General features: G+C 40.2%; 1 protein-coding gene across 1 annotated transcript in view; it reads left to right on the top strand.

The window, feature by feature from the left end:
* The window catches only part of col7a1 (collagen, type VII, alpha 1), a 55,436-nt gene that overhangs the window by 25,453 nt on the left and 7,104 nt on the right, over nucleotides 1-22,879 (top strand). The window contains exons 62-108 of the mRNA XM_062443199.1: nucleotides 288-359; nucleotides 574-618; nucleotides 1,019-1,054; nucleotides 1,352-1,387; nucleotides 1,887-1,991; nucleotides 2,085-2,150; nucleotides 2,598-2,633; nucleotides 2,730-2,765; nucleotides 2,852-2,899; nucleotides 3,006-3,041; nucleotides 3,855-3,980; nucleotides 4,133-4,342; nucleotides 4,426-4,461; nucleotides 4,553-4,597; nucleotides 4,706-4,822; nucleotides 4,899-4,970; nucleotides 5,163-5,207; nucleotides 5,737-5,772; nucleotides 8,067-8,102; nucleotides 8,189-8,233; nucleotides 8,337-8,369; nucleotides 8,513-8,575; nucleotides 8,709-8,744; nucleotides 9,476-9,556; nucleotides 9,683-9,751; nucleotides 14,967-15,002; nucleotides 15,199-15,258; nucleotides 15,351-15,395; nucleotides 15,489-15,524; nucleotides 16,377-16,412; nucleotides 16,501-16,560; nucleotides 16,656-16,781; nucleotides 16,871-16,942; nucleotides 17,116-17,151; nucleotides 17,240-17,299; nucleotides 17,391-17,435; nucleotides 17,904-17,939; nucleotides 18,079-18,114; nucleotides 18,355-18,411; nucleotides 18,517-18,588; nucleotides 19,068-19,139; nucleotides 19,270-19,305; nucleotides 19,399-19,479; nucleotides 22,199-22,252; nucleotides 22,417-22,470; nucleotides 22,575-22,637; nucleotides 22,728-22,790. Coding sequence (XP_062299183.1) covers nucleotides 288-359; nucleotides 574-618; nucleotides 1,019-1,054; nucleotides 1,352-1,387; nucleotides 1,887-1,991; nucleotides 2,085-2,150; nucleotides 2,598-2,633; nucleotides 2,730-2,765; nucleotides 2,852-2,899; nucleotides 3,006-3,041; nucleotides 3,855-3,980; nucleotides 4,133-4,342; nucleotides 4,426-4,461; nucleotides 4,553-4,597; nucleotides 4,706-4,822; nucleotides 4,899-4,970; nucleotides 5,163-5,207; nucleotides 5,737-5,772; nucleotides 8,067-8,102; nucleotides 8,189-8,233; nucleotides 8,337-8,369; nucleotides 8,513-8,575; nucleotides 8,709-8,744; nucleotides 9,476-9,556; nucleotides 9,683-9,751; nucleotides 14,967-15,002; nucleotides 15,199-15,258; nucleotides 15,351-15,395; nucleotides 15,489-15,524; nucleotides 16,377-16,412; nucleotides 16,501-16,560; nucleotides 16,656-16,781; nucleotides 16,871-16,942; nucleotides 17,116-17,151; nucleotides 17,240-17,299; nucleotides 17,391-17,435; nucleotides 17,904-17,939; nucleotides 18,079-18,114; nucleotides 18,355-18,411; nucleotides 18,517-18,588; nucleotides 19,068-19,139; nucleotides 19,270-19,305; nucleotides 19,399-19,479; nucleotides 22,199-22,252; nucleotides 22,417-22,470; nucleotides 22,575-22,637; nucleotides 22,728-22,790 — 2,802 coding nt within the window. The remainder of the gene's footprint in view (nucleotides 1-287; nucleotides 360-573; nucleotides 619-1,018; nucleotides 1,055-1,351; nucleotides 1,388-1,886; nucleotides 1,992-2,084; nucleotides 2,151-2,597; nucleotides 2,634-2,729; nucleotides 2,766-2,851; nucleotides 2,900-3,005; nucleotides 3,042-3,854; nucleotides 3,981-4,132; nucleotides 4,343-4,425; nucleotides 4,462-4,552; nucleotides 4,598-4,705; nucleotides 4,823-4,898; nucleotides 4,971-5,162; nucleotides 5,208-5,736; nucleotides 5,773-8,066; nucleotides 8,103-8,188; nucleotides 8,234-8,336; nucleotides 8,370-8,512; nucleotides 8,576-8,708; nucleotides 8,745-9,475; nucleotides 9,557-9,682; nucleotides 9,752-14,966; nucleotides 15,003-15,198; nucleotides 15,259-15,350; nucleotides 15,396-15,488; nucleotides 15,525-16,376; nucleotides 16,413-16,500; nucleotides 16,561-16,655; nucleotides 16,782-16,870; nucleotides 16,943-17,115; nucleotides 17,152-17,239; nucleotides 17,300-17,390; nucleotides 17,436-17,903; nucleotides 17,940-18,078; nucleotides 18,115-18,354; nucleotides 18,412-18,516; nucleotides 18,589-19,067; nucleotides 19,140-19,269; nucleotides 19,306-19,398; nucleotides 19,480-22,198; nucleotides 22,253-22,416; nucleotides 22,471-22,574; nucleotides 22,638-22,727; nucleotides 22,791-22,879) is intronic.

Raw genomic sequence — 22,879 nt, 5'->3', positions numbered from 1 at the left:
GCACTTTATGTGTCCATGCTACAGAGGGCACTGTGGAGATGTTATTTTCTAGTGTTCATTCCTGTGGCTGGTTACATAAGTTAACCTAAGTGAAAGACGTCTCCAGACCAGTTAGGAGACTATCATGTTATAACGGCCATAATATTGATTCAGAAACTCCAAAACCTATACTTACATTTTAAACTCTCTAGTTTTAAATTAGCCTTTCCACAATGTAGTGCAAATCAACAAAAACAAAATAAGTCTAGACTAGATTATTCACTTTAGTGTGTGCTGCTTTGTTTCAGGGTATACCAGGACTTAGAGGGGGGCAGGGACCCCCAGGGCCTGTTGGGCCTCCGGCCACTCCAGGAACGCCTGTGAGTATACACACACACACACACACACACACACACACACACACACACACACACACACACACACACACACACACACACACACACACACACACACACAAACACAAGCTTTTTTTGTAATTATCTCTCTATTGGTTTAAACTGTTTATCCATTTATGCATATCTCAGTTTTGTTTTCTACCACATTTACTCAGTTGTGTCTCTTGTTATATTACAGGGGAAAGCAGGTGAAGATGGTAAAATTGGGCCTCCTGGTAAAATGGTAACTCCTTTTTAAGATTTTTCCTATAGTATACTGTAACATTCACTTTCCCTAACATACTGTAATATGAGACTATGCACATTGAATTAATGATTAGACTGGCATATTTTGATGTAGATTCTTCTCAGTTCAGTAGTCAAGATTACGAACATTTTTCAGCAGTGCTCTTTTTTTCTATCTGTCATTCTCTAATTGGTAATGGCCTCGTCATACTCTTTCCTGTGAATGGTGCGTGCTGATCAAAATCAGCGCAGACATTTATTTCAGGGTCTGATGCATAATGAATGTCTCAAGTGAGTCTCTAAAGCCATGGTACTGGGTTATCTGAGTGCTTCTACATCACTGGCATTATGCACTTTATTCCTTTAGAGTCAGTAATGCATTTTGTTTTGATTCACAGGGTGAGGATGGTGTGCCAGGTGAAGATGGGAGAAAGGTTTGTGACTGTTCATATGGTTTATAAAATTGTCTGGCAATAAAAGAAGTCAGTGAGTGTTGTGTTGTGTTATTTCAAAATCTATTTCTATCTATTTCAAATCTATGAAATAAAAATCTTACCAGTGTTGTCATGCAGAATGAGCTGTTTTTTAGTTTAATATGATTACAGAAAACAGTCATTTACTGTAGCTAGGTGGGACTAATCCTTCTTTATTGCAGTAAATTAATAGAATATTATTTTAAGATTGTGCTTATTTTGTCTGTATTTCCTCACACTGCTGTCTTTAATCTACAGGGTGACAAAGGAGAAACTGGAGCAGCTGGAAGAGATGTCAGTTTTGTCAAATCTCCTTTACATCATTATTCTTCTAATGTGTTTTTGTAGTCACTTTGTTTCCACACACTGTCCTCTGTGTCTCAACCTGCCCTTTCTCACCTTCTCCTTCCTTTATTGATTCTGCCTTCCTTGACTTTATTGTATCAGCTTCCCTCCTGTCCTTTCTCCTCCTCACTTTCCCCCTCAAGTGAGTATTTATCAACTATAGTTTGCTCTGACATTGACATTACCATCATACTCTCACTCACTGCTGAATCAATAGGCTTCTTAGAGGCAGCTATATATTTCTCTAGCCTCTAATGATTGAGCTTAGCCTTTAAGAGGGAGCCACTTCTGAGAGTAATCCAGAGGGGGCCAAATGTCAGAGTGCTGTTTTCATGTGCAAATTCATATTAATTATCTCTTGAACATCAGTGGAGGGGAGTTCAGCCTCTACTATAGCGCAGGAGGAAGTAACCTCTGTGTAGAGAGTCTTAATCGCATTTTTTTTCAGGGCCGTGACGGGCTGAAAGGAGATCGGGGCCCTGTTGGAATTGCTGGCCCCTCTGGCCCTTCAGGGCTTCCTGGAGCACCTGGCAGCATTGGCCCTCCTGGAGAGGTGCGACTGACGTAGAAACACATTTTTTTAAAATATAATAGCGATGGTAAAGATAAATTGGCATTGCTAATCTACACGCTGTCTCTCTCTCAGGTTCTGTACGTAAAAGGAGTTGAAGCGACACCAATCCCAGGTCCACAGGGGCCTCCAGGAACCCCTGTGAGTTTGCATGACTTTGCAGCATTTTGACATTGTCGTTAATTACATTCTTAAAATGCATATTACAGTTTAGTACACAGTTTAGTACACACATCACTGCTTCTGCTGCAGTGTAGTGTGCAAGGAATGAGACAGACCTCTAATAGCTACTGTGCATTGATGGAAGACAAAATCATTACACACATAAAACCATTCTTCTGTATGTAATTATATGTTCACATAACTGTGTTTCTTTATGCACACTATTATCAAAAAGATTATATTACAGAAACATCGAAAAAGGAGCAGAGTAAATATTTCTTTGATCATTTTCTTTGCCATGCATTCAGCTCCTGTGTGGTCATGTTATACCCAGCAGCATCACCTTCCTACATGTCTCTCTATGCAACTGCATCCCTCCCTCATCTGTTGATGTTGATTTATCTTTGTCCTTGCTCTGTCTTTCAGGGTATACCTGGGATCCCGGGAGCTGTGGGTGTCAGAGTAAGTCGTAGTCGTCCTTGGTGATCAGTTTGCTTTTAAATCAGTAAGCACTTTACATCAGTCTGTTGTTCGACCTTGTAACTTTCTTTGTTCCAGGGGGAGAGAGGTCTACATGGTCTTAAAGGTGACGCTGTAAGTAAGCTTCTATCTCAGTTATAGTGAAACTGCAACATGATTGAGGTTTCATGTATTTTGTGTTGATATCTTTTCATTGGCAGGGGGACCCAGGAGAGGACGGGGCGCCAGGCAAACCTGGAACAGCAGTGGTAAGTCATTATGTCACCTGTCATGCCCCAGCTGTGACTTGTCGAATCCTTAATTGTCAAAATTCTCCATGTCTGGTGAAATACATCTCTGTATTTCTCTCATTAGGACGTACAGAGGGCTCTGGCCAACCTCGGTGTCCAGGTGTGTGAACACAATTATGATTTGCATTTGAATAACATTTCATGCTTATTGGTCCGCTATGATGATGATGTCAGTTGGTATAGCGCATTTCCTAAAAGATGCAAATGGTCCTCCTATTAGTCATATTATAAATGGTAGGAGCCATCCAGTTTTAATCTTAATTTTTACTCTTGTATAAATAAGTAATTTTAACATAATGTTGTTAATGGACAATTTCCTGTGACTTTTGCAAAATGTCATATTGGTCCATTTTGCTCTTGCAAATGTCATCACACCATTTACAGCTTCGAGATATATGCATAACTCATATTCAGCTGTTGTTTCTTGTGTCCAACAGCTCAGTCATTGTGAGAATAAAAATGTGTTCAGTCCTGTAAAAGTGGATTAACAGAGTTGTCATGGTCAGTGTGGGATTGGCTCTTGGTTTAGTGGTGTTATAAAATTTGCACCACAAGAAGTTTAAAACCATAGCAACAGATGATGAAGACTAATGACTGATGTAGGTCTGTGACTGAAAAGTTGCTTCTTTGATCAAACATAACGCTGACAGTGTGCTCATTTTGTTAGTTTTACAGATGAAAAAGCTATCTCAATCTCTCACTGTAAAAGTATATATTTCAGAAATTATATCTCAATTTCAACATGTGCATCAAACGTTAAATTTTTGTTTAACTCAGCAGGTGAAAGTGACACAAAGGACACTGATTACAAGCTGTTTTCCAGAGATGGAATCTAAAAGCATTTCACAGACCAGCGCCTGCGGCTGAAAGTTGAGCTTGTGCCAACCGTTTCCCTTTTCTGTCCTCCACACAGGTGTCTGATCTGAAGGTGGTTATAGACAGGAAAGATGTACCAGTGGTTCCTACCGTGCAGAAGGCAGAGAGAGGTGAAAAAGGAGACAGGGGTGAATCCGGACCAAGAGGACCACCTGGTGCAGATGTAAGTATGACTAAAGGCATCTTGGAGGCTTAATGTGAAAAATTAGTGTAATAAGAAATTGTTCATTTGAAGCATTTAGTTCTGAGGTCTACCAACATAATTAAAATTTTAAGATATTTGATGATTAGTTCCTGCTTCCTGTTGTGCCATAGGGTGTTCGTGGTGTTCCAGGAGAGAGAGGAACAAAAGGGGAACATGGGGAGCGAGGACCCATTGGTGCGACTGGGCCTCCAGGACGAGCCATTGGAGAGCGAGGACCAGAGGGATCGGCAGGACCAGCTGGAGAGTCTGGCAAGCCAGGTATACCGGGTGTTCCTGGGCGTGCTGGGGAACTCGGGGAGGCTGGAAGACCAGGAGATAAGGTAAAGAGGAAAGAAGGATCTAAACAAAATATTTTCTTACAGACTAAACGTGACCCTGTTAACATTGTATGTCTGTGTTTCAGGGTGACAGAGGAGAGAAGGGTGACAAAGGAGAAGCTGTGAGTGCTCATGTTAGATTGATGTAGTTGAATTTGGTCCTACACATCATAGCAGTGTTGTAATCAGCTGAGAATTTCTTGTGTTTATCAGGGTAGAATCGGACTAACAGGACCAGCCGGCCCACAAGGTCAAAAGGTGATGGCCTTCTCATTCTTGATGTAGTAAAAACATCGAGATTCACCATTGACTAAATACAAACGAAAGACTGGGGTTCAAAGGCATTTGTCTGTCTATTTACTGTAGGGAGCATCTGCTGAATCAGTACTGGTTGGTACACCTGGTGTCAGAGGCCCTCCTGGTCTTACAGGACATAAGGGAGAGCCCGGTGTTGCAGGACCACAGGGACCTAAAGGAGACCGGGTAAGATTTTCAGATAATACAAATAAAACAAAATCATATTATATGTTTCTAAATGCTATTTTGATGTGTCGTACAGGGTTTTGCGGGGTCTCGTGGCGATAAAGGAGACAGAGGGGAGTCTGGAGATAAAGGACGGGATGGCTCACAGGTGAGCTGGTTTTCAGGTGTACTCTTAGTTAGACTATAAAAATGCAGTAATTACTAACTTGTTAGATGAGAAATTTAGTTTTTGGTCTTCTCATTCTCGAGGGTATTGCCTGCTCAGCCTCTAAAGATGTGATGAAAAGTCATGACAACTTTTTTAGAAGAAGCAATGTGTGTTCTGTGGTTTTTCTTTCAGGGAATACCAGGAGAACCAGGTAAACCTGGTCAGGATGGGAAACCGGTAAGTGGATATTGTGAGCTAAGTAATTTGTTAATTTTTATTATTAATTTTTCACAACATAGTAATGATGTTTTGGGTCAGAGACAATAAATACCTAATTAATATTTCTTTCCATTGCCTTGGTGGGGTTTTTTATCTTATGAAAACAACCATAAAGAGCTAAGCATATATGTTAACATAGTTGTAATATGTTAACCTACTATACTGTATCCTGTTATTATTTATTAACAATATTGTGCTTTTTAAAAATGTGAGTATTAATGTACAAGGAAGACATATTGCACCTGATTTCCCTGTTGAAAATGAAACCAGCAGGATTCCAGGCTCCATCAGTGGACATATGAAGGTTTTATCTTTTCGCTTATTGGACCATTCATGGTGATCAATAAAAGCCCAAACACACTGTTGGTCAAATTATGTTAATCAGCCATGGCTGCTTGTGTGGATGTGAGAGTAAATATAAGGAGAGGAGAGATATTTAAAGAACTTCCTCACAATTTTTGTTTTCCTTCCCTCCATGTTGGAGCAGGGTCTGACAGGACTTGCTGGTCCTCGAGGCCAACCAGTGAGTAACCAGTAACCAAGCAAAGGGGGCCTTCTCTCAGGCTTGATCTGCAGAGTTTAGTGACTTGGTTGGCTGCAAGCACTAAGCTTCGGGCTTCAGATATCTTAGGCTGTAACCTTTTGCAGCTGTGCAGCTAACACCTCACCCCCTAACTTAATCTCTCACCTTGTATGTATCTCATCTCTTTTCACATCCTTTTCTGTGTCGTTTGTTTCCCCTCTTCCAACACTGTCCCCCCCCCATCACCTACCTCCCTCTGTGTTTCATCCTCTCCAGGGCTTGCCTGGGTTCCCAGGAGTTCTAGGCAGACCGGTAGGTTTTCTGCTGCTGGCTGGCATACTTGAGCTCTGGGAGAGGGAGGGTTGGGAGAGCATGTCACTGAGTTATCAGGGTAGAATTGGGAGAAGGAGGGGGTGGATGAAAGCCAGTGGGTTTCAACTTAGACAACAAGTAGCTGGATCTGCATTTAACAACGAGAGACTAAAAACAACCTATCATCAGAATGCACACATTGTCATTTACCTCACATGCATATTTCACCACTTTAATCTTAACTCATTTGTATTGGAAACATCTTTCTGGGAGCTGGGAGTCAGACCTTGATAGATTCCTCATGAAATATTAATCAAGACCACCTGTCCCCAAAGCACCTGTGTCAAACTCAAGAGTTGAATTTTGAAGTGAAGTTAATTTTTAAAACATGTAAAACACCACAGATTTGTTGGAGGAGATGAAAGGAAGTCAGCTGACATCCCAAGCTGGAGCTCGTGCCAGGATCCATTGTACAGTAGTGGGGGGAATACTAAATTGGGTGCAATCCAAAAAATACTGTGTTGTTGCTTGAGTCTGCTTATCGTGCATGCAGCTGTGCCTGCTGTCTGTTGTGTGCTCATACCTCTCACAGCACTGTCTTTTAGAGCTTACCATGTGTGTACCATTGTTGACATTGTTCATCCTTTATGTTTGCATTGTCCTACCTTGTTAGTCAATCATATTTTTATGTTTTTGTGTATTTGTGTCTCCTGGAGAGATGGTCCTGTCAGTCAGTGACATGTCTGTGTATTATTTATGTTTTTCATTATTGAGAACATAAATGTAAATGCAAACGTACATCATTTTAAGTGTTCAATTTGTATAAACATATTTAAGGATAAATATGGTTCTTAAAAGAATAGTTTGACATTTGGGAAATATATTTATTTGCTTTCTTGCAAAAAGTTAGATGAGAAACTGATACAACTCTCATGCGTGTCTGTAAGGCTGCAACCAACAATTATCAGTATCCATAGATTGTTATTTTCTTTAGTGTTTCTTTCTGTTCAGTGCATTAAATGTCAAAAAGTAGTGAAATGCATCATTATCATTATTCCCTGGAGCCTAAATTAACATATTCACATTACTTATTTTGTCTGATGAACAATCAAAAATACGAGATGTTAAATTTACTATAATGGAAAACTGGGAAAAGTCAGTCCCATGAATTTATTGCATTTTTGTTTTTAAAATATTGAGTCCGTAATCAAAAATGTTGCCAAATTAATTTCCTTTGACTAATCAAATAATCATTTCAGCTCTAGAGTACTACCATGTATAGTGGGTGTCAATACGGGCCCCACTGGAGGTTCATCAAGCCATGAAGTGCAGCCAAACACATTAGCATAAATGCTGATAACAGTGTGAATGGGACTCAGGTGGGCCTAACACATCCAAAACCAATCATAGTCAAATGTTTCTGAAACAAAATGCTTACCGAAATAGGCCATTACAACTGAACGTACCTGACTGCACCACATTTTAATCATACAAGCCTTATACATAATGAGAGGTAATGTTACAGGCACCGAGTCGAATGTTAACATCACTACAGCCACATAAACCGAAAGCATGCACATACAGAGAGAAACTGGCCCAGGAGTAGGTATCTAGATTGAGAGTGGTGGCTGATAGGCTGACCCCCAGTGTCATGCCTGAGCCTGGCTCTGCCCAAAGGTAATAAATTGGCCTTCCAGCACCTATTGAGCTCACTAAAAGTTGAAGTGTAAAAGCAAATATCAGACTTTCTGGACTTTTCTTGTGACCACATGTTTGCAAATCAATTAGCGGAGATGCCAGTAGATCATACAGTACAAATACAAGAGTGGTATTGGTCTTCTCAATTAACTCATCAAGAAAGCAACTAAGCTTTTCCAAAATGCTGACCGACTCTTTTAAAAGTGGCCTGTGTGCTATGTGTAGTTATTAAGTATTTTATGATATGCATGTACTGTATTATATGACTTGTATTTTGTTTCTAGGGGAATCCAGGAGAGCCTGGCATAAGAGGGCCAACTGTAAGTATCACACACATTATGCCTTCACATTCACTGACTCTTAAGAACAGCAACAGTTCATATGTTGATGTATTTGTTTCGATCAGGGCCCCATGGGTCCCAATGGGCTTCCAGGTCCATCGGGTGTGAAGGTGAGTTTGCTTCATTTTTAATATGTTGCTGTTAATGTATGAGCACTGAAATTCTTTTGTTCATTACTTGCTGACCAAACTCATGAAAATGTGTTTTTCGCAGGGTAATCAAGGAGAGCCTGGTGTTGGTGTCCAGGTAAATACAATGATATGTAACATATTTTTAGATGAAACGACATCTTGATATGTCATTGTCCCAGTACCCAGTCACAGTACAATCTAGACAGCGGATTTGTATAACAGATCTGCAGTGTGTGAGTTTGTTTTTCCTCTCTGCAGGGTCCTCCTGGTGCCCAAGGGAGCACAGGTCTACCAGGACCATCAGGTCCTCCAGGAGCTGTTGTAAGTGTTACCATAAATCACAGTTTCTCCACAGGGGGAAAAAAATCATGTTTTCTCATGAAATTAATTGAAAATCTCAAGGTGTGCATTATATTGTGTAGCTTCACACCTATGTATTTATTTCTCCCTGCAGGGTCCACAGGGCCCTCCGGGACTGTCAGGGCAGGTGGTGAGTATGAGGTCCTGATCTGGCTGCTACTGTTGCTGCACTGTGGCACACAGTGAGGAAATATAAAATGGAAGATTTGTTTTTGATTATTTTTTAGCCTGAGGCCTTTCATTTGTAAGTGAAAATGGGAAGGTAATTAAATAAAAATTCTAAAAAAAGAAGAAAAAGGTGTACCAAGCGTTACTTGATAAATGGCTGCTTCAGCTGTGTTTTGTGTTCATAATGTGAAAAAATAGCTTACATAACTTACAATTAGTTCTTCCTTCAGCTGCAAAACAAGCAACTCCCTCAGCATGTCATATTTGCTTTATTGGTTTTAAAATAAATCAAGACTGACAACTACAATCAACTTTTCAACCACTGCTTTTTAGTTTTCATTCGTAGCATTCTTTCTTTTCAGCTGTTTGTGTAACAGGATCTTGCTCTTTTATGATGAATATATTATATTAAGAAAGTAAACCCTCATTATGAAGAGGAGATTATATAAGAAAAAACAGGATATCAAAAATATAAAACGATACATTTTTTTAAGACTCTTTGAAAAAAATATTTTCCTGTTTTTAGGCATTGTGTTAAATTTGCTGTTCATTATTTTCCTAGGCAAACGAAAAGTGATAACAATTACTGGTAACTGACAACATTTTAGGGTCGTTTCTAGAGGTCTAGGTAAATTAGAAGATAGATGCCTGGGTTTTTCTACAAAACTTTCTGCTCTGTTTGCCACTCCTCAGGGTGAATCAGGTAAACCTGGGGTCCCTGGAAGAGATGGGGTGCCTGGCAAAGAAGGAGTACATGGATTACCAGGGAAGCAGGTGTGTCTCACAGTATGTGCAAGTGTTTGTGTTTGTGCCATGTTGTTGAACGCGTATCTGTGTTGTGCACTACGCTGTTTTTATCAAGTCCTCCTCAGTGTCATCATTTTGTAATTTGCTCCTCAGGGCATTGCTGGACCTCCAGGGCAGTCGGGCTTAAAAGGGGAGCAGGGAGACAGCGGCCCTCCAGGGAAGGTGAGTACATGCTGTATCTACGAGTCAGCCTCTGGCTAAAAGGACAGTCAATGAAATTGTTTTTGTGGTTGCTTTTATTGGATGTGATCTCAGCTACAGAATGATTTTCCGCCTGAAGTAATAAAAAACATTTCTGTAGTGCTATTATTAGCCTTCCACTGCAAGAGTTTTCATCTGATGCACAGCACTTGGTGGTTGGTGCCCAGGCTGCTGTTTTTCCACCTGGGGCTTGGGCTGCATGTGCCCCAAATTGTGCTTCAGATACATTCCCCTGCAATTTGTACACTTTTTCAGGTTGGCCAGAATTACCACTGTTTGTGGTTTACATGCTAGTGCTAACTGTCACTATAAAGTTTGATATTTTAACTCTCATATCTCTGAGTGGTTCTTGGTGTGAAATTGTCATTGCACTTGGAAATTGTGTTTCACATAGCATAAGCAAACACAATCACATACAGTTACGCTAAGCTGGAGGTACAGCAGATAGCCATTGGTTGCATGTCTGTCTGAATGACATTTATCCCCTCTGGTTATGTAAACAATGTGGCTGGCTATGTACTTCTCTGAATATCTGCAAATATCTGTGCTAACAGCTTCCTCTTCTATTGAGGCTTTTGAAAATGAGGCAGTATGTAATGCAAGAATCTTCCTCTGTGTTTGTCTCAGTGGGATTTCTCTGTTACTCGACTGTGATTGATTGACATTCAAAGAGCAAATTCTCTGACCCAGTAAAAGGTGTTTTCACATGTCTGAAACTAAAATATTTAATCACTCGATCCTCAGAGGTCTGTTATCTGGTGTAGTTCAGCCCTTGAGTTTTTTTGTGGAATAATGGAGGGGGAAAGCCCAGTGGAGGCCTATAGTACCTCCTTCTCTAAAAATAACAGTCGAGCCAACTATTAATGTGAGTTTCAGCTAAATCCTTGCATAAATTTAGGGATAATTGCCTTGTGTTTTCTACTTAAGTATTCCACTAGACTGTAAGTCTGAAAGTGGTACAAGCTGTTCTGGATAATTTTATGCCCTGCAATTTATATATATTTTATAGTGGATAAGATGGAAACAACATCTATCCTACTGTGTTAAAAAAGAGAGAACTCTCGACAGATATATTGTGTAATATGGGTTCAAGATATTGTCTGGTGTAGTTTGTAATACCAGCAAAGGTTCCCCTGTGTGTAACAGCATAATCAATTTGATCTATAAGGTCAATTTTATAAGGTATCTTAGGTCCAAAATATACTTTGGCAGGGCTCCAGACTGTGACCAAATGGTTGCATTTTGCAACCATTCTTTGAGACAGTGCGAGTATTTTTTACAACTGCTCACACTTGTCCGACCTGCAAATTTGCAAACGAGTCCGCCAATGTTGTCTCTTCCGAAGCGTCACATTGTGACGTCTGTTTCTGATGATGGTGTCAGCTGATCACAGCTGGATCAGCTGTGAGTCGGCCTTAACGGCTGTAGCGACTTTTGACACAGTTTGTGTCAGCACCCATGTGCTGATACTAATAAATGTGCGCAGTCATCACTGACCAGCAGTGTTTTTCTCTCTGCAGTCTGTTATATTATATATTATATTCTAGTTGTTTGACAAACACCTGCACATGGATAAAAACCTGCACTCCTGCTGTGTAGTCCACTATGTCCTGCCCAGAGATTCCTGCTGGCAGAATGCGTTTATGTTATTTATTCATTATTTGCGTCTGTATTTATTGATATTCTGATTATGAATGCATTATTTAATAACCCAGAATCTGATCATGTTGTTTTTTGAACACTGAAAATTGTTTATCAGGCTAAATGATTGGGCAAAAATGTGAATAATTGCATTGCAGGTTGATTTAAGGTGTGCCCCTAAAATTGTATGCCTGTTCTCCTAAAATGTTCAGTAAGTGGCTACAGTGCTCTTAGTAAAAAAAAAAGGAGCCCTGTTTGGTAGACTGTTTACCTGCTTGAGCATTAAGCATCAACCTCGACTCAACTGTGTTTCTCAGTGCTGCTCGGCCTACAAATGGACACCATTTTGCCTTTGACACCTGAACATTATTGCCTGCCTCCTGTGGTGGAAAGCAATTAAGTACATATCCTCAAGTACAGCACACAAGTACAATTATGAGGTATTTCAATTTTTATTGACTTTTACATTGCTGTATTGGTGCTTTTTCTGAAGTACAGGATCCTGAGTACTTCTTCCACCACTGCTTGCATACAGATGTCTGTATTTGAATGACTGCAGACATCTGTTATGAGAGATTGGCTCGGCTTGACAAAGCTTGTGCCAATTCCATCAATGAGGATCTCAATTAAGCCTAATTTCAGCTCAGTTAGAGTAACAATGACAGAAAAGGTCGAAAACATTAATAACTTTGTCATTGCAGGGCGCATCATGTTTATATTGAATCAACTTTTTTGTTTACATTATCACAACACTGAGTATGCACTGATATATCCAACTCTTTTTTTATCATATAAAGGTATTAAAGTGTCATGAATCCATTCATGTCCAACTTGCTGGCACATTAATGCATTCTTCTTCTTTATTATCTCTATTTCTGGTGCAACAGATTTCCCTATGTGTGAGCCATTGTGCAAGCCATGTTTTTGCAATGCTAAATTTAAGGTTTGCTGCTAGACTTCATAATGTCATCTATTAGCATATAATGGCTGTTTACTCACAACTGCAGTGTTTTCTGAGCTTTTCGATTTTAATTCAGTGAATTAAGTTAATTTGTCTGTACAGAAAATGAAGATGAATAGAAGATGATGAAGAAGAAGATGAACAGCTATTTTAGCGATAAAATGTTTGGCTGCATGTAGAAAGGCTCAAGCTGTTCAGTTACACATTCAAAGTACAGTACATGTTCTTCAACCATGGAAAGGTGTCAATCACAACAAGAAATCATCAAACAATTTTCCCTGTTATTATCAGATTTGCTTTGTTGCTCCAACCCAATTTTTTACTTTTCACTTGTTGTTTGCAAAACTGTCATCATCATGCTCAATTAAATCTCAACTCAAATGCAAATTCATGACGCACATTTAAAAACAACAGTTGTGCAAAGTGCTGTATAATCCACAGCACTATAAAAATACAGAGACCAGTTCAACAGACACAAAGACAAGTCAATGCAACTCTTACTGAGTTTAGAGGAATACAAATGTGTTTTTAACACAGGTTTTATAAACATGCAGTGTAGGGGCCAGCCTAACAGACGCAACTCATTCTAGAGTTTGGGGACAACAATTGCAAAGGCACGATCTCCTTGTGCTTCAACACTGATGTAAAGCCATCAAAAAGCAATTGGTCAGCACACCTGAGTCACCTTCATGGGACATGTGGGTGTAAAAGCTCAGAGAGATAGGTTGGAGCTAGCCCATTTAATGATTTGTATGCAAACAATAAAATCTTAAAATCAATCCTAAAACCTACAGGGAGCCAGTAGAGGAAGGCCAGTATAAGGGAAATGTGCTTTCACCTGCATTTTACTGCTGCAGTATTCTGGACCAACTGCGAAGGAGGACTGGCAAACACCAATGTAAAGGACATTATAGTAGTCAAGTTTAGAGAAGATAAAAGCATGCATAACCGTCTCAGAGTCATTACATGATAACAATGACTTGACCTTACATAAAAAACTTTATTTGAAAAAGCTGGATTTGACCACTTAGTTTATGTTTTTGTCTAATTCAAAATCACTGTCCATTATCACACCTAGATTTTTTACAGTGGATTTTAAATATGCCCCCAAGGAACACAGGTCCATATGAGGCGCATCACAGGCACCACTGGGTCCAAAAATCACATATTCAGTTTTATTCCTATTACAATTTAAAAATGTAAGGTCAACCTAGCTTTGATGTAGTTGAGACAGTCCAACAATAATTTTAAACTGTTTGTATCTTTCCGTTTCAAATGCAAATAAATATGAGTGTCAGCTGCAAAACATCTGCAGCTTTTCTTTATGGCAAGTTGCACAAAATGTTTCTTTACAACTATTTGCCTTTGTTTTAGGTTTTTTTAATAGTTATTATTTGATTGTAACTTCTATCTTTTCTAATATCTAATTCAGTGTTTTTGGCTAGTATCTGACAAATACTAATACTGGTCTAGTCTGAGTATATTGTCATGAATTTTCTCTCATCATATCCTTGATGTGTTTTTAAACTCATCCTTGCATGGAGCTTCTAGTTTTTTTGTTCCGATGTGTCGCAAAAAAGACACAAAGTTGGAGCTTTCTTATCAGGCACTCTGTACTCCTGCTGTTTCTAACGCGAAACATGACGAGTCTCTCAAATTGCAACAGCTTCAGGATCAGCACCTTGGACAGAGCCACAGTGACTCTGTCACTGAGTTCACTAGTTTGATAAATAACCAGGCAACACTTGTCCATCTGCTCAACAGCTCCACCATTTGTTCTCACACAGGCACGCACGCACACACACACACACACACACACACACACACACACACACACACACACACACACACACACACACACACACACACACACACAAACACACACCAAACATAGCATATACACATTCAGTAGAAATAGAAAACAGGGGGGGAAAAGTGCCATTGCATTTTCCAGCACCACAGTTGCAACATACTTTCAAAACAAACAACATTTAAACTTTGTAATATACAGCTGCAGGCATTTTTGGTGTCAGCCCCTCAGCGTTCAAGAGTCATTTTGCATCATTGATTCCTTTTTGACTAAGAAAACTTTTTTGGAAGTTGTCATTCTGTCGCCAAAAAAGAGCTGGCATCGGATCACAAAATAACTCCTTACTGACAATATCAAGAGCAGAGCAGATTGTTCCTTGAATCACAGCCCAAGTTGTCTTTCAAATATTGTCAAGTACAATTGAATAGATATATTAGTAACACTATACTTGCATCTTTTAAACAAGTAGTTAAAAAAAGCCTTTTGCTTATTCCAGAGTGAAAAAGGAAAATAATAGTTTCAGTGTTCAAACACTTCCACTCCCCTCAAGTGCGATGGATGAACAGCGGGAGTCGTGGAATTTTTGGATGTCCTTGCTGAAGACATTAAAGCTCTTAATCTCTGAGGGCAGGAAAAGCTAATAAATGGGCTGATGTGATATTTGATGAGTACCAAGGCTTTTATGTCGTTTCTAGAAAAAAATACTCATACAATGCTGCAAAGGTAATTACTATTATTTTCTGCATTTATCTGCACTCTCACAGGCTGTGGCTGGACCTCCTGGCCCCAAAGGAGAGAGGGTGAGTCACTGTTTAATGTCAGTAATGTGGAATGAACTACATGCTTTTTAAGAACTGAATGTAGACACATAGTATATTCATATAATGCAGTATAGTCCAGAAATGAAATACTTAAATTTGTACAGGCTGAAGCAGAACAGATCAGCTAAATGTTACAGCAGAGATGACAGTATTTTCCTGGTTATGATTGATTCAGGGTCTTTCCGGTCAAACACTGCCAGGTATAACAGGCGAGAGAGGTCTATCTGGTGAAAAGGTGAGTTCAACTAAGCCTGCTCTCAGTCTGTGATACAGTGACACATGTTTATTGCTTTTTCAAGAAACCTTTTGGTCACTGCTGTCATTCAGGGTGTCAGGGGAGACAAAGGTGGTGCTGGCATCAAAGGAGAAAGAGTGAGTATGATCATCCTGCAGAGCTACAGGTATGTTTACATTACAAGATTCTCACCTGTCTAACAGCAGCCATCTGTACATCTGTTGTCATAGGGTGTGGATGGTGAACCAGGAGAGCCTGGAGAAGATGTGAGTAACCAGCTTCCTCTTTCTGTCTGTGGTCTGGATTTAGACTGTGATGTTTGCTTTTAAATGAACTCTCACACTGGATGTGGTTTTGTTGTGTATGTCTCCACACTGTTACACAATAGGAAATATTTGTAATAATGTGATATTGTGTAAAGATAAAATCTTGTAGATTTATGGTTAATGTGAACAAACATGATTGTATTTGCTTGCCTTCGCACACATGTGGAAACTATTATTAGTGTCAAATGTGTTTTTCTATTTATGAGGAGAGTGCCTGTTTTTTCTGAATCAAACCAAATGCGTTCCTATCAACAGCTTGCATTTATCATCCTTAATAAATGTTATTTTGTATGTTCAGTATGAACTTATGGCCAGAAAATGGCAGATGTTTTGACTGTAAAGATGTGAGAAATTCAGAATTGTAGTGCCAAGGCTTTATTTATGCAACGTGCTGTAATGTATGATAATACAGATTAAATTCTTAGATTTTTATAACTAGCTTTATTCTGAAGGTCATTTACCTCAAAAAACAGTCTAAAGGTCTCATCTTAATCATAATTTTTTCTATTGCTGTGTGATGAAAGTCTCTCGATAAATTGTAATTGAGTCCAATCTCCTCTGATACTCGAGGTTCTGATTATTTGTCGTCCTTGAGGTTAACGAGGCGTGTTAACTGTAATGACAACCAAGCCGCTGACAGTGCACGCCAAAACTGATGAAATGTGTCCTCACCTGCAAGATAATAAATGCCAAGCTTATATTTTCATGGGAGAGAAAAAATTGTTGCAACTTTTCTTTTTTTAATTGTAAAATTCTTTTTTTCTAACATATCCTCATTTGTTTGTAACTCAGGGGGCACAGGGACCTCCTGGGCCAAAAGGAGATAAGGTGAGCTTGTTTGTCATGTCTGTTCTAAAAAACTTTCTGCAGCTCAAAATCTAACAAAATTCATGTGACATCAAAATTTTCATTACAGGGAGAAAAGGGCATAGGACTGGTGGGTCCTCCTGGTCGGGTTGGGCCTCTGGGTTTGAAGGTGAGTAATTGGATCTGTGTTTTTACTTCACTGATCAGTTTGTGTGGTTTATCAGACATGCCACAGATCAAAACTTAACTGTGACTTATTTTCAGGGAGATCTAGGCCATCCCGGGCCAGCTGGTCCTCCTGGGCTACAGGGGAAGTCAGGTGATGTTGGACAGTCTGGTGTGAGAGGAGAAACTGGACAAGTAGGACCTCCTGGACCACAGGGGGAGAGGGTCAGTGGAGCTTCGTGTTACAAAACACTTCAAGTTTTTAGTCTGAATCACTGTGGTATGATGTTCAACTGATGAAGTCTCACTTTTAGGGTCTCCCAGGCTTTCCAGGTCGGGCAGGAAATGTGGGAGCGCCTGGTTCTCCTGGACCTCTTGGGGAGGCAGTGAGTTTAGATCCTGTTTTTATTACTGTGTGATTGGTTCAGCGAAGAGCCACAATATTTTGGCTGGACTACTAGTGGATGATGTTTTATTTGTGATGTGTATCCAGAAAGACAGAGATGATCTGTGGATATTAACAGACAAAGTTTGTGATTAACATGAACTTGTTTTCTAGGGCTCTCCTGGTACCAACGGGGTCAAAGGAGACAAGGTCACTATCCACACCGACATGTATTTCTGTCTATCTGCTTATATGCTAATAGCTTTTATAAGAGCATGCATATGATGTCTTTCGGCAGGGGGAGGTTGGAGTGGGAGTCCCAGGATCCAGGGGAGAGAGAGGAGATCCAGGATCCAGGGTAAGATCTGATCTACACATGCACCTTAAAATAAATCTTCCACTGGATGATGGTAGCAAACTAACACAGATGTGTGTCTCTCATGTCTTAGGGCGAAGAGGGTCGCGCTGGCTTGGATGGGGATAGAGGACCGTCTGTAAGTGTATCAAGTGTTTCCTTTTTTATTCATCACTCAGGAACACTTTTGGAGAGCCTCTTCACCAGAGCTTTTAGGATCTCTTAATGGGTTTTTTTTCTCTAAGGTCTATGGAAGCATGAAGAGGAAAACAGTTGAATAAATCTTAATTCTTCATGCATTATAAAGTATTATATAGTCTACTTTATTACAAAGAAGCTGTTCTTCACAGCATATGTTTTATCAACCTGTTCCCAGTGATTAATCAAACTGTGAAATCTCAGGTGTCAGATCATTATTTACTTCTCTTGAGCAAGAAAAACTTGAGGCCTAGGGTTAGAAATATGTTGTTTTTTTTTCATTGTAACAGTAAAGGTGCAATGTGCGCGTGTGTGTGTGTGTGTGTGTGTGTGTGTGTGTGTGTGTGTGTGTGTGTGTGTGTGTGTGTGTGTGTGTGTGTGTGTGTGTGTGTGTGTGTGTGTCCATCAGGGTCCTCCAGGGATTCGTGGTATTCGGGGAGAGAAGGTGAATACTATCAGTCCTTTTCCCATTTTTAAATGTCATCATGCTAGCTGTGTCCCCTAAGCATTCTGCTCATGTAAAGCAGTGAATTAAATTGACATGCCCGAATGATCTCTCTCTTCCTCCCTTTTTTTTTTGTCAGGGAGACATCGGGCTGCAAGGTGACAAAGGAGAGAAGGTTTGTGCATTTTAACATCTACTAAGCTCCGCTACTACTGTATTTGACAATGACACAAAATTATTTTTAGAAAAATGGAAGAAGAGGAAAATGTGATGTGACTGTTTTGTTTTCATGAATACACATAATGTTAATTTATTATTACTACTAGTGACAGCTTCAGGATAAGTACAGTATGATGTCTTGGTGTTTTGGCTTTGGGTTGAATCCAGATGTTTAAAGCTGCACTGTCGCTCATAGGGGGACACTGTGCTGGTGGGAGGACCTGCTGGAGAAAAGGGCAACAAAGGAGAACAAGTCAGTGAATGCATCTGTTCGTCAAAGTTAAATATTCACATCTGTTCTAACAATTCAATCTATTTGAGTTTGCTCGTTGTAGATGTTGCTGTCATTCTGTTGTAGGGGGACAGAGGGCCCAAAGGTGTGCAGGGAGAAAAAGGGGTGAAGGGTCAAGAGGGTCCTGCAGGGGAGCAGGTAAATGTGTTGCAACTAACAAATATTGATTAATCTGATATCTGATAATCTTAATACTTTTTTGATAAATTGGTAAATAAGTTTCCCTATAAAATATTGGGAAATAGTGAAAAATGCCATCCATTTAAGGTCATATCCAACATAAAAAGCCACAGTATTTGTGGCATTTGCTGCCATAAAACTAGCAAATGTTATGATAATGATGATAAACAATGATTGACTTTAATTAATGACTAATTGTCAAAAGTATTGAATTTTTGTTGCATGATATAAAATAATTTAAAATGTGGATCTGATAGCCAATCAGGCATTGATTGGCTATTTAATTCCAATTTAAATCACTTAACTGTAATGCAACCAGGAAAAGATAACATTCAATCAACACTGTGACATTGCAATAACCAAATCTGAGATGAAATGTCACTGTACTGATATCATAAATGATCAATATCCATCATATCTCCTGGCTCTGTCATCAGGGTCTGAGAGGAGAGCCAGGAGAAAGAGGATCCACAGGCTTCTCTGGTGCCCGTGGCCCAGGTGGACAGAAGGCAAGTGATGCTGTGCATGGATGATCATTGTGATTAAATCAGTATCGTAATTAATAGCAAAGCCAGTCAGTAGTTAGTGCAGGTTATAATCTACTGCTGTAATTGCTGAAATTTTGTCTTCTCTCTGCAGGGAGAAGCAGGCCAACCTGGAGTACCTGGTGAAATGGTCTGTGTGTTCTTCCATCTAAATACAGATCCTTCATGCTCCTCTCTCTTTAGTGGACAGAACGAGGGCTGATTTCATGTTTTTTTTCTTTAGGGATTACCAGGAAAAGATGGCATGCACGGGCTTCAGGGGACCAAGGGAGAGACTGGTATTGTGGGACTGAGAGGAATCAAGGTATTTTCAGTGTGTGTGCCCGAGCGTGCCCGCATGTGTGTGTGTGTGTGTGTGTGTATGACACATTGCGTTTGCATTTGTGTGGTTTCAACCTTGAAGTAGCAACTAACTTTGGCGTGCTCGCCATGTACATACGAGTGGCTCTCACGCCCACATACTTCATCCAATCAGCTTCAAACTTGCTGGACATGATGATGGCTCCGCCCTGAACGTCCCGATATATTAACTTCCCACGTAACTCATAGCGCCCCCCGGTGGTAACAGGAAGTGAACTTAAATTCATGAAAAATACATAGTTGACCCCATCAACTTCATTCCACTTCTTAAACATGCAGAACCAGTTGGTGAAGCTACATTATGAACACTGTGAAGCTACGAGTAATGACGTCCCTGTGGGGGCGTGGCTACCATCAATTCCTCGCCATGAAAATACGTTTGGCTTTTTGATGGCTTTATTGAACACGTATCATCATGAAAATTGATACACAGGTCCAGGGTGGAGACCTCTTCCATCTGATAGGGGTGTCGCTCATGTCGCCCCCTAGTGGAAACAGGAAGTGCCATTTTTTGCATCAACATTGTCCGATTTCCACGAAACTTCACATGTGTGATGAGGGACTGACCCTGAACACACCTGCATGCATCCCATTACTGCCCCCTGGTGGATGAACCATCAACTGCTCATAACTCCCTCATGCTTTGTCCCATTTCCACGAAACTTCACGTGTGATGAGGGACTGACCCTGAACACACCTGCACGCATCCCATTACTGCCCCCTGGTGGATGAACCATAAAATGCTCATAACTCCCTCTTGCTTTGTCCGATTCACTCCAAACTTCACATGAGTGATGAGGGGCCGCCCCTGAACGCACCACACCACATGTGCTGACTGCCCCCTGGTGGATGAACCATTAACTGCTCATAACTCCCTCATGCTTTGTCCAATTCACTCCAAACTTCACGAGTGATGAGGGGCCGCCCCTGAACGCACCACAACACATTTGGAGACTGCCCCCTGGTGGATGAACCATTAACTGCTCATAACTCCTTCATGCTTTGTCCAATTCACTCCAAACTTCACATGACTGATGAGTGGCCGCCCTGAACACACCAGACCACACCAGACCATATGTGTAACTACCTGTGACTGCCCCCTACTGGATGAACGAAACATTGCATTTTTGGCCTCCTTCCAGGTTTTTTCTCACTTTCTGCTTCACGCCACAGCCCCGCCATGCCTCAGGCCCCGCGGTGGCATGGGTGAGCGAGGGCCCGCCATCGCCGCTTGCTGCTTTAATTATTATTATTATTATTATCATCATTATTATCATTATTCTGCCTGCAAAATATAGTGCTTTTTTATTACCTGAGAAGAGCAGACAGAAGACGCACAACACATTTAACTAGCCATACAAAGCTTCAAATATAATTGCAGGCATTTCTAAAAAGGTCAAAATTTTAAAGTATAAAATAATTCAGTGGGATGAGATGTTCATGTTTTAAAACTGATTTTACTGTATTTATCTGGTGCAAAGTACTGAGTTCAGTACAAGTTCAGTATTTGCTCATGAGGTATCAAGAGTTATTCAGTCTTGGAAGCTGGTCTGATGAACGGGAGTTTTAAATTTGAGTAGAGATGGAATATACTGAGGCAGCTTTAGTAGGAGAGATGTATAAACAAAAAGATTGTGTGTAGCCATCTTTTTCATACTGTACACAGTTATGAGAAAGATATTTATCTCCTATAATGAAATGCAGGGCACAGTGGTAAAATGCATCAAGATGATTGAAAGTGCAATGAGCAGCACAAGAGTACCTCCATAGTCAAGCAAAAACATGATGTGTGATAGAGTGATGTTTCTCTTCTCAAAGTAAAACTTTATTCCAATATAAACAATATATAAACTACCTTTAGTCTGTGTCAGTTGCTTCCACTAGTACATTGTAGGGCTTCAATTTATGATTATTTTCATTGGTGTCATTGATTAAACTGCAGATTATTTTTTCGATTAATGACTTCATCTTTTTGTCAATAAAATGTTTAATTTCCAAGAGTCAATGGTGATGTCTTCAAATATCTTGTTTTGTCCCACCATCAGCCCAAAACAATCCTTACATTTTAGAAGCTGAAACCGGCATTTTTGTATTAAAAAATGAAGAAAATGATTGGATTATCAAAATAGTTGCCAATTAATTTTGGGTCTATCAACTAATAGATTAATCGACTAATCGTTGCAGCTCTAGTACGGTTATTGGTATGTGTACTGCTCAGAGTCTTACTGTAAATCTGTAAAAAAAAAAAAAAAAAAAAAAAAAGTAAAAAGTTTTAGGAGTTACCAGCTGAAATAAAATAAAACGAAAAGGTTGTATACTTCCTCTGCATCCAAGTTCTTTGTGTGCTTTTTGAGATAATAGTGTGCTAGGCCACTCAGGGTCCTCTGCAGCTATATTGGCACTTATTTTGCTTTTACTTGTAATTATTGTCTGGACGCTGGATGATGGCATCCGGTTTTGCGTCATATTTGTTTGTTGTTTGGAATTGTGCTCTAAGTGCTGCGTCTTGTTCACTGTGTGCGTAAATGCTTCAGCCTGAGTGGCAGGTGAGAGGAATGTCCGTCTGTGGTCACTCTGTCAGGCCGGTTTGATGCGTTTTGTCCCACTGTGACTCACAAGCCTCTTCATGTGTCTCTGCTAATGATTCACCTATGTGTTTCCAGGGTGACAGAGGACCCAAGGGCGCTTGTGGAGACAGTGGACCCAAAGGAGAGAAGGTGAGATAGCGAGACAGACAGATAAATAGGCTTGGAGCGGTGGAAAGGGAGAAGAAATAAGACTTTGTTGTCATGAATATGTCAAACTTTAATGATCCAATTAGTCACATATGAGTCAGTATGGTAAGCAACTGAAAATTAAATGAATGTGTGTTTGTGATCAGGGGGATGGTGGGACTCATGGGCGATCAGGCCTACCAGGAAGAAAAGGTGAACAGGTATGACTAATATATCTCGCACAATCATAGGTAACATATACAGTATGTCGCTGTTTGTCTCTGTAAGAGTCAGTGTCACCAGGCATGCTGTCTGTGTTTCCCAGGGTGATGTTGGACCTCTTGGGGCTCCTGGGGCCCCAGGAAAAGAGGGACTAGTCGGCCCCAAGGTATGTACCGTGTTGGGATTACACAAACTTTGCTTTGTACAGAAAATGTTTCCAAATGGACGATCAAACTGCTTTTTTTTGTGTATGTAGGGTGACCGTGGTTTTGACGGGGTTGCAGGACCCAAAGGAACTCAGGGAGAGAAAGGTGAAAGGGTGAGTTTCTAACTTTTACTTCTCTTATAGTCCTAAACCTTGATAAGCAATATCTACATATTGTGTATGCGCTCTCAAATACACAGATT

The sequence above is a fragment of the Scomber scombrus genome, chromosome 3, assembly GCF_963691925.1.
Source record: "Scomber scombrus chromosome 3, fScoSco1.1, whole genome shotgun sequence".
Taxonomy (NCBI): Eukaryota; Metazoa; Chordata; class Actinopteri; order Scombriformes; family Scombridae; genus Scomber; species Scomber scombrus.
Note: the sequence above shows the minus strand (reverse complement) of the source record. Positions and strands in the feature narration are given on the sequence as shown.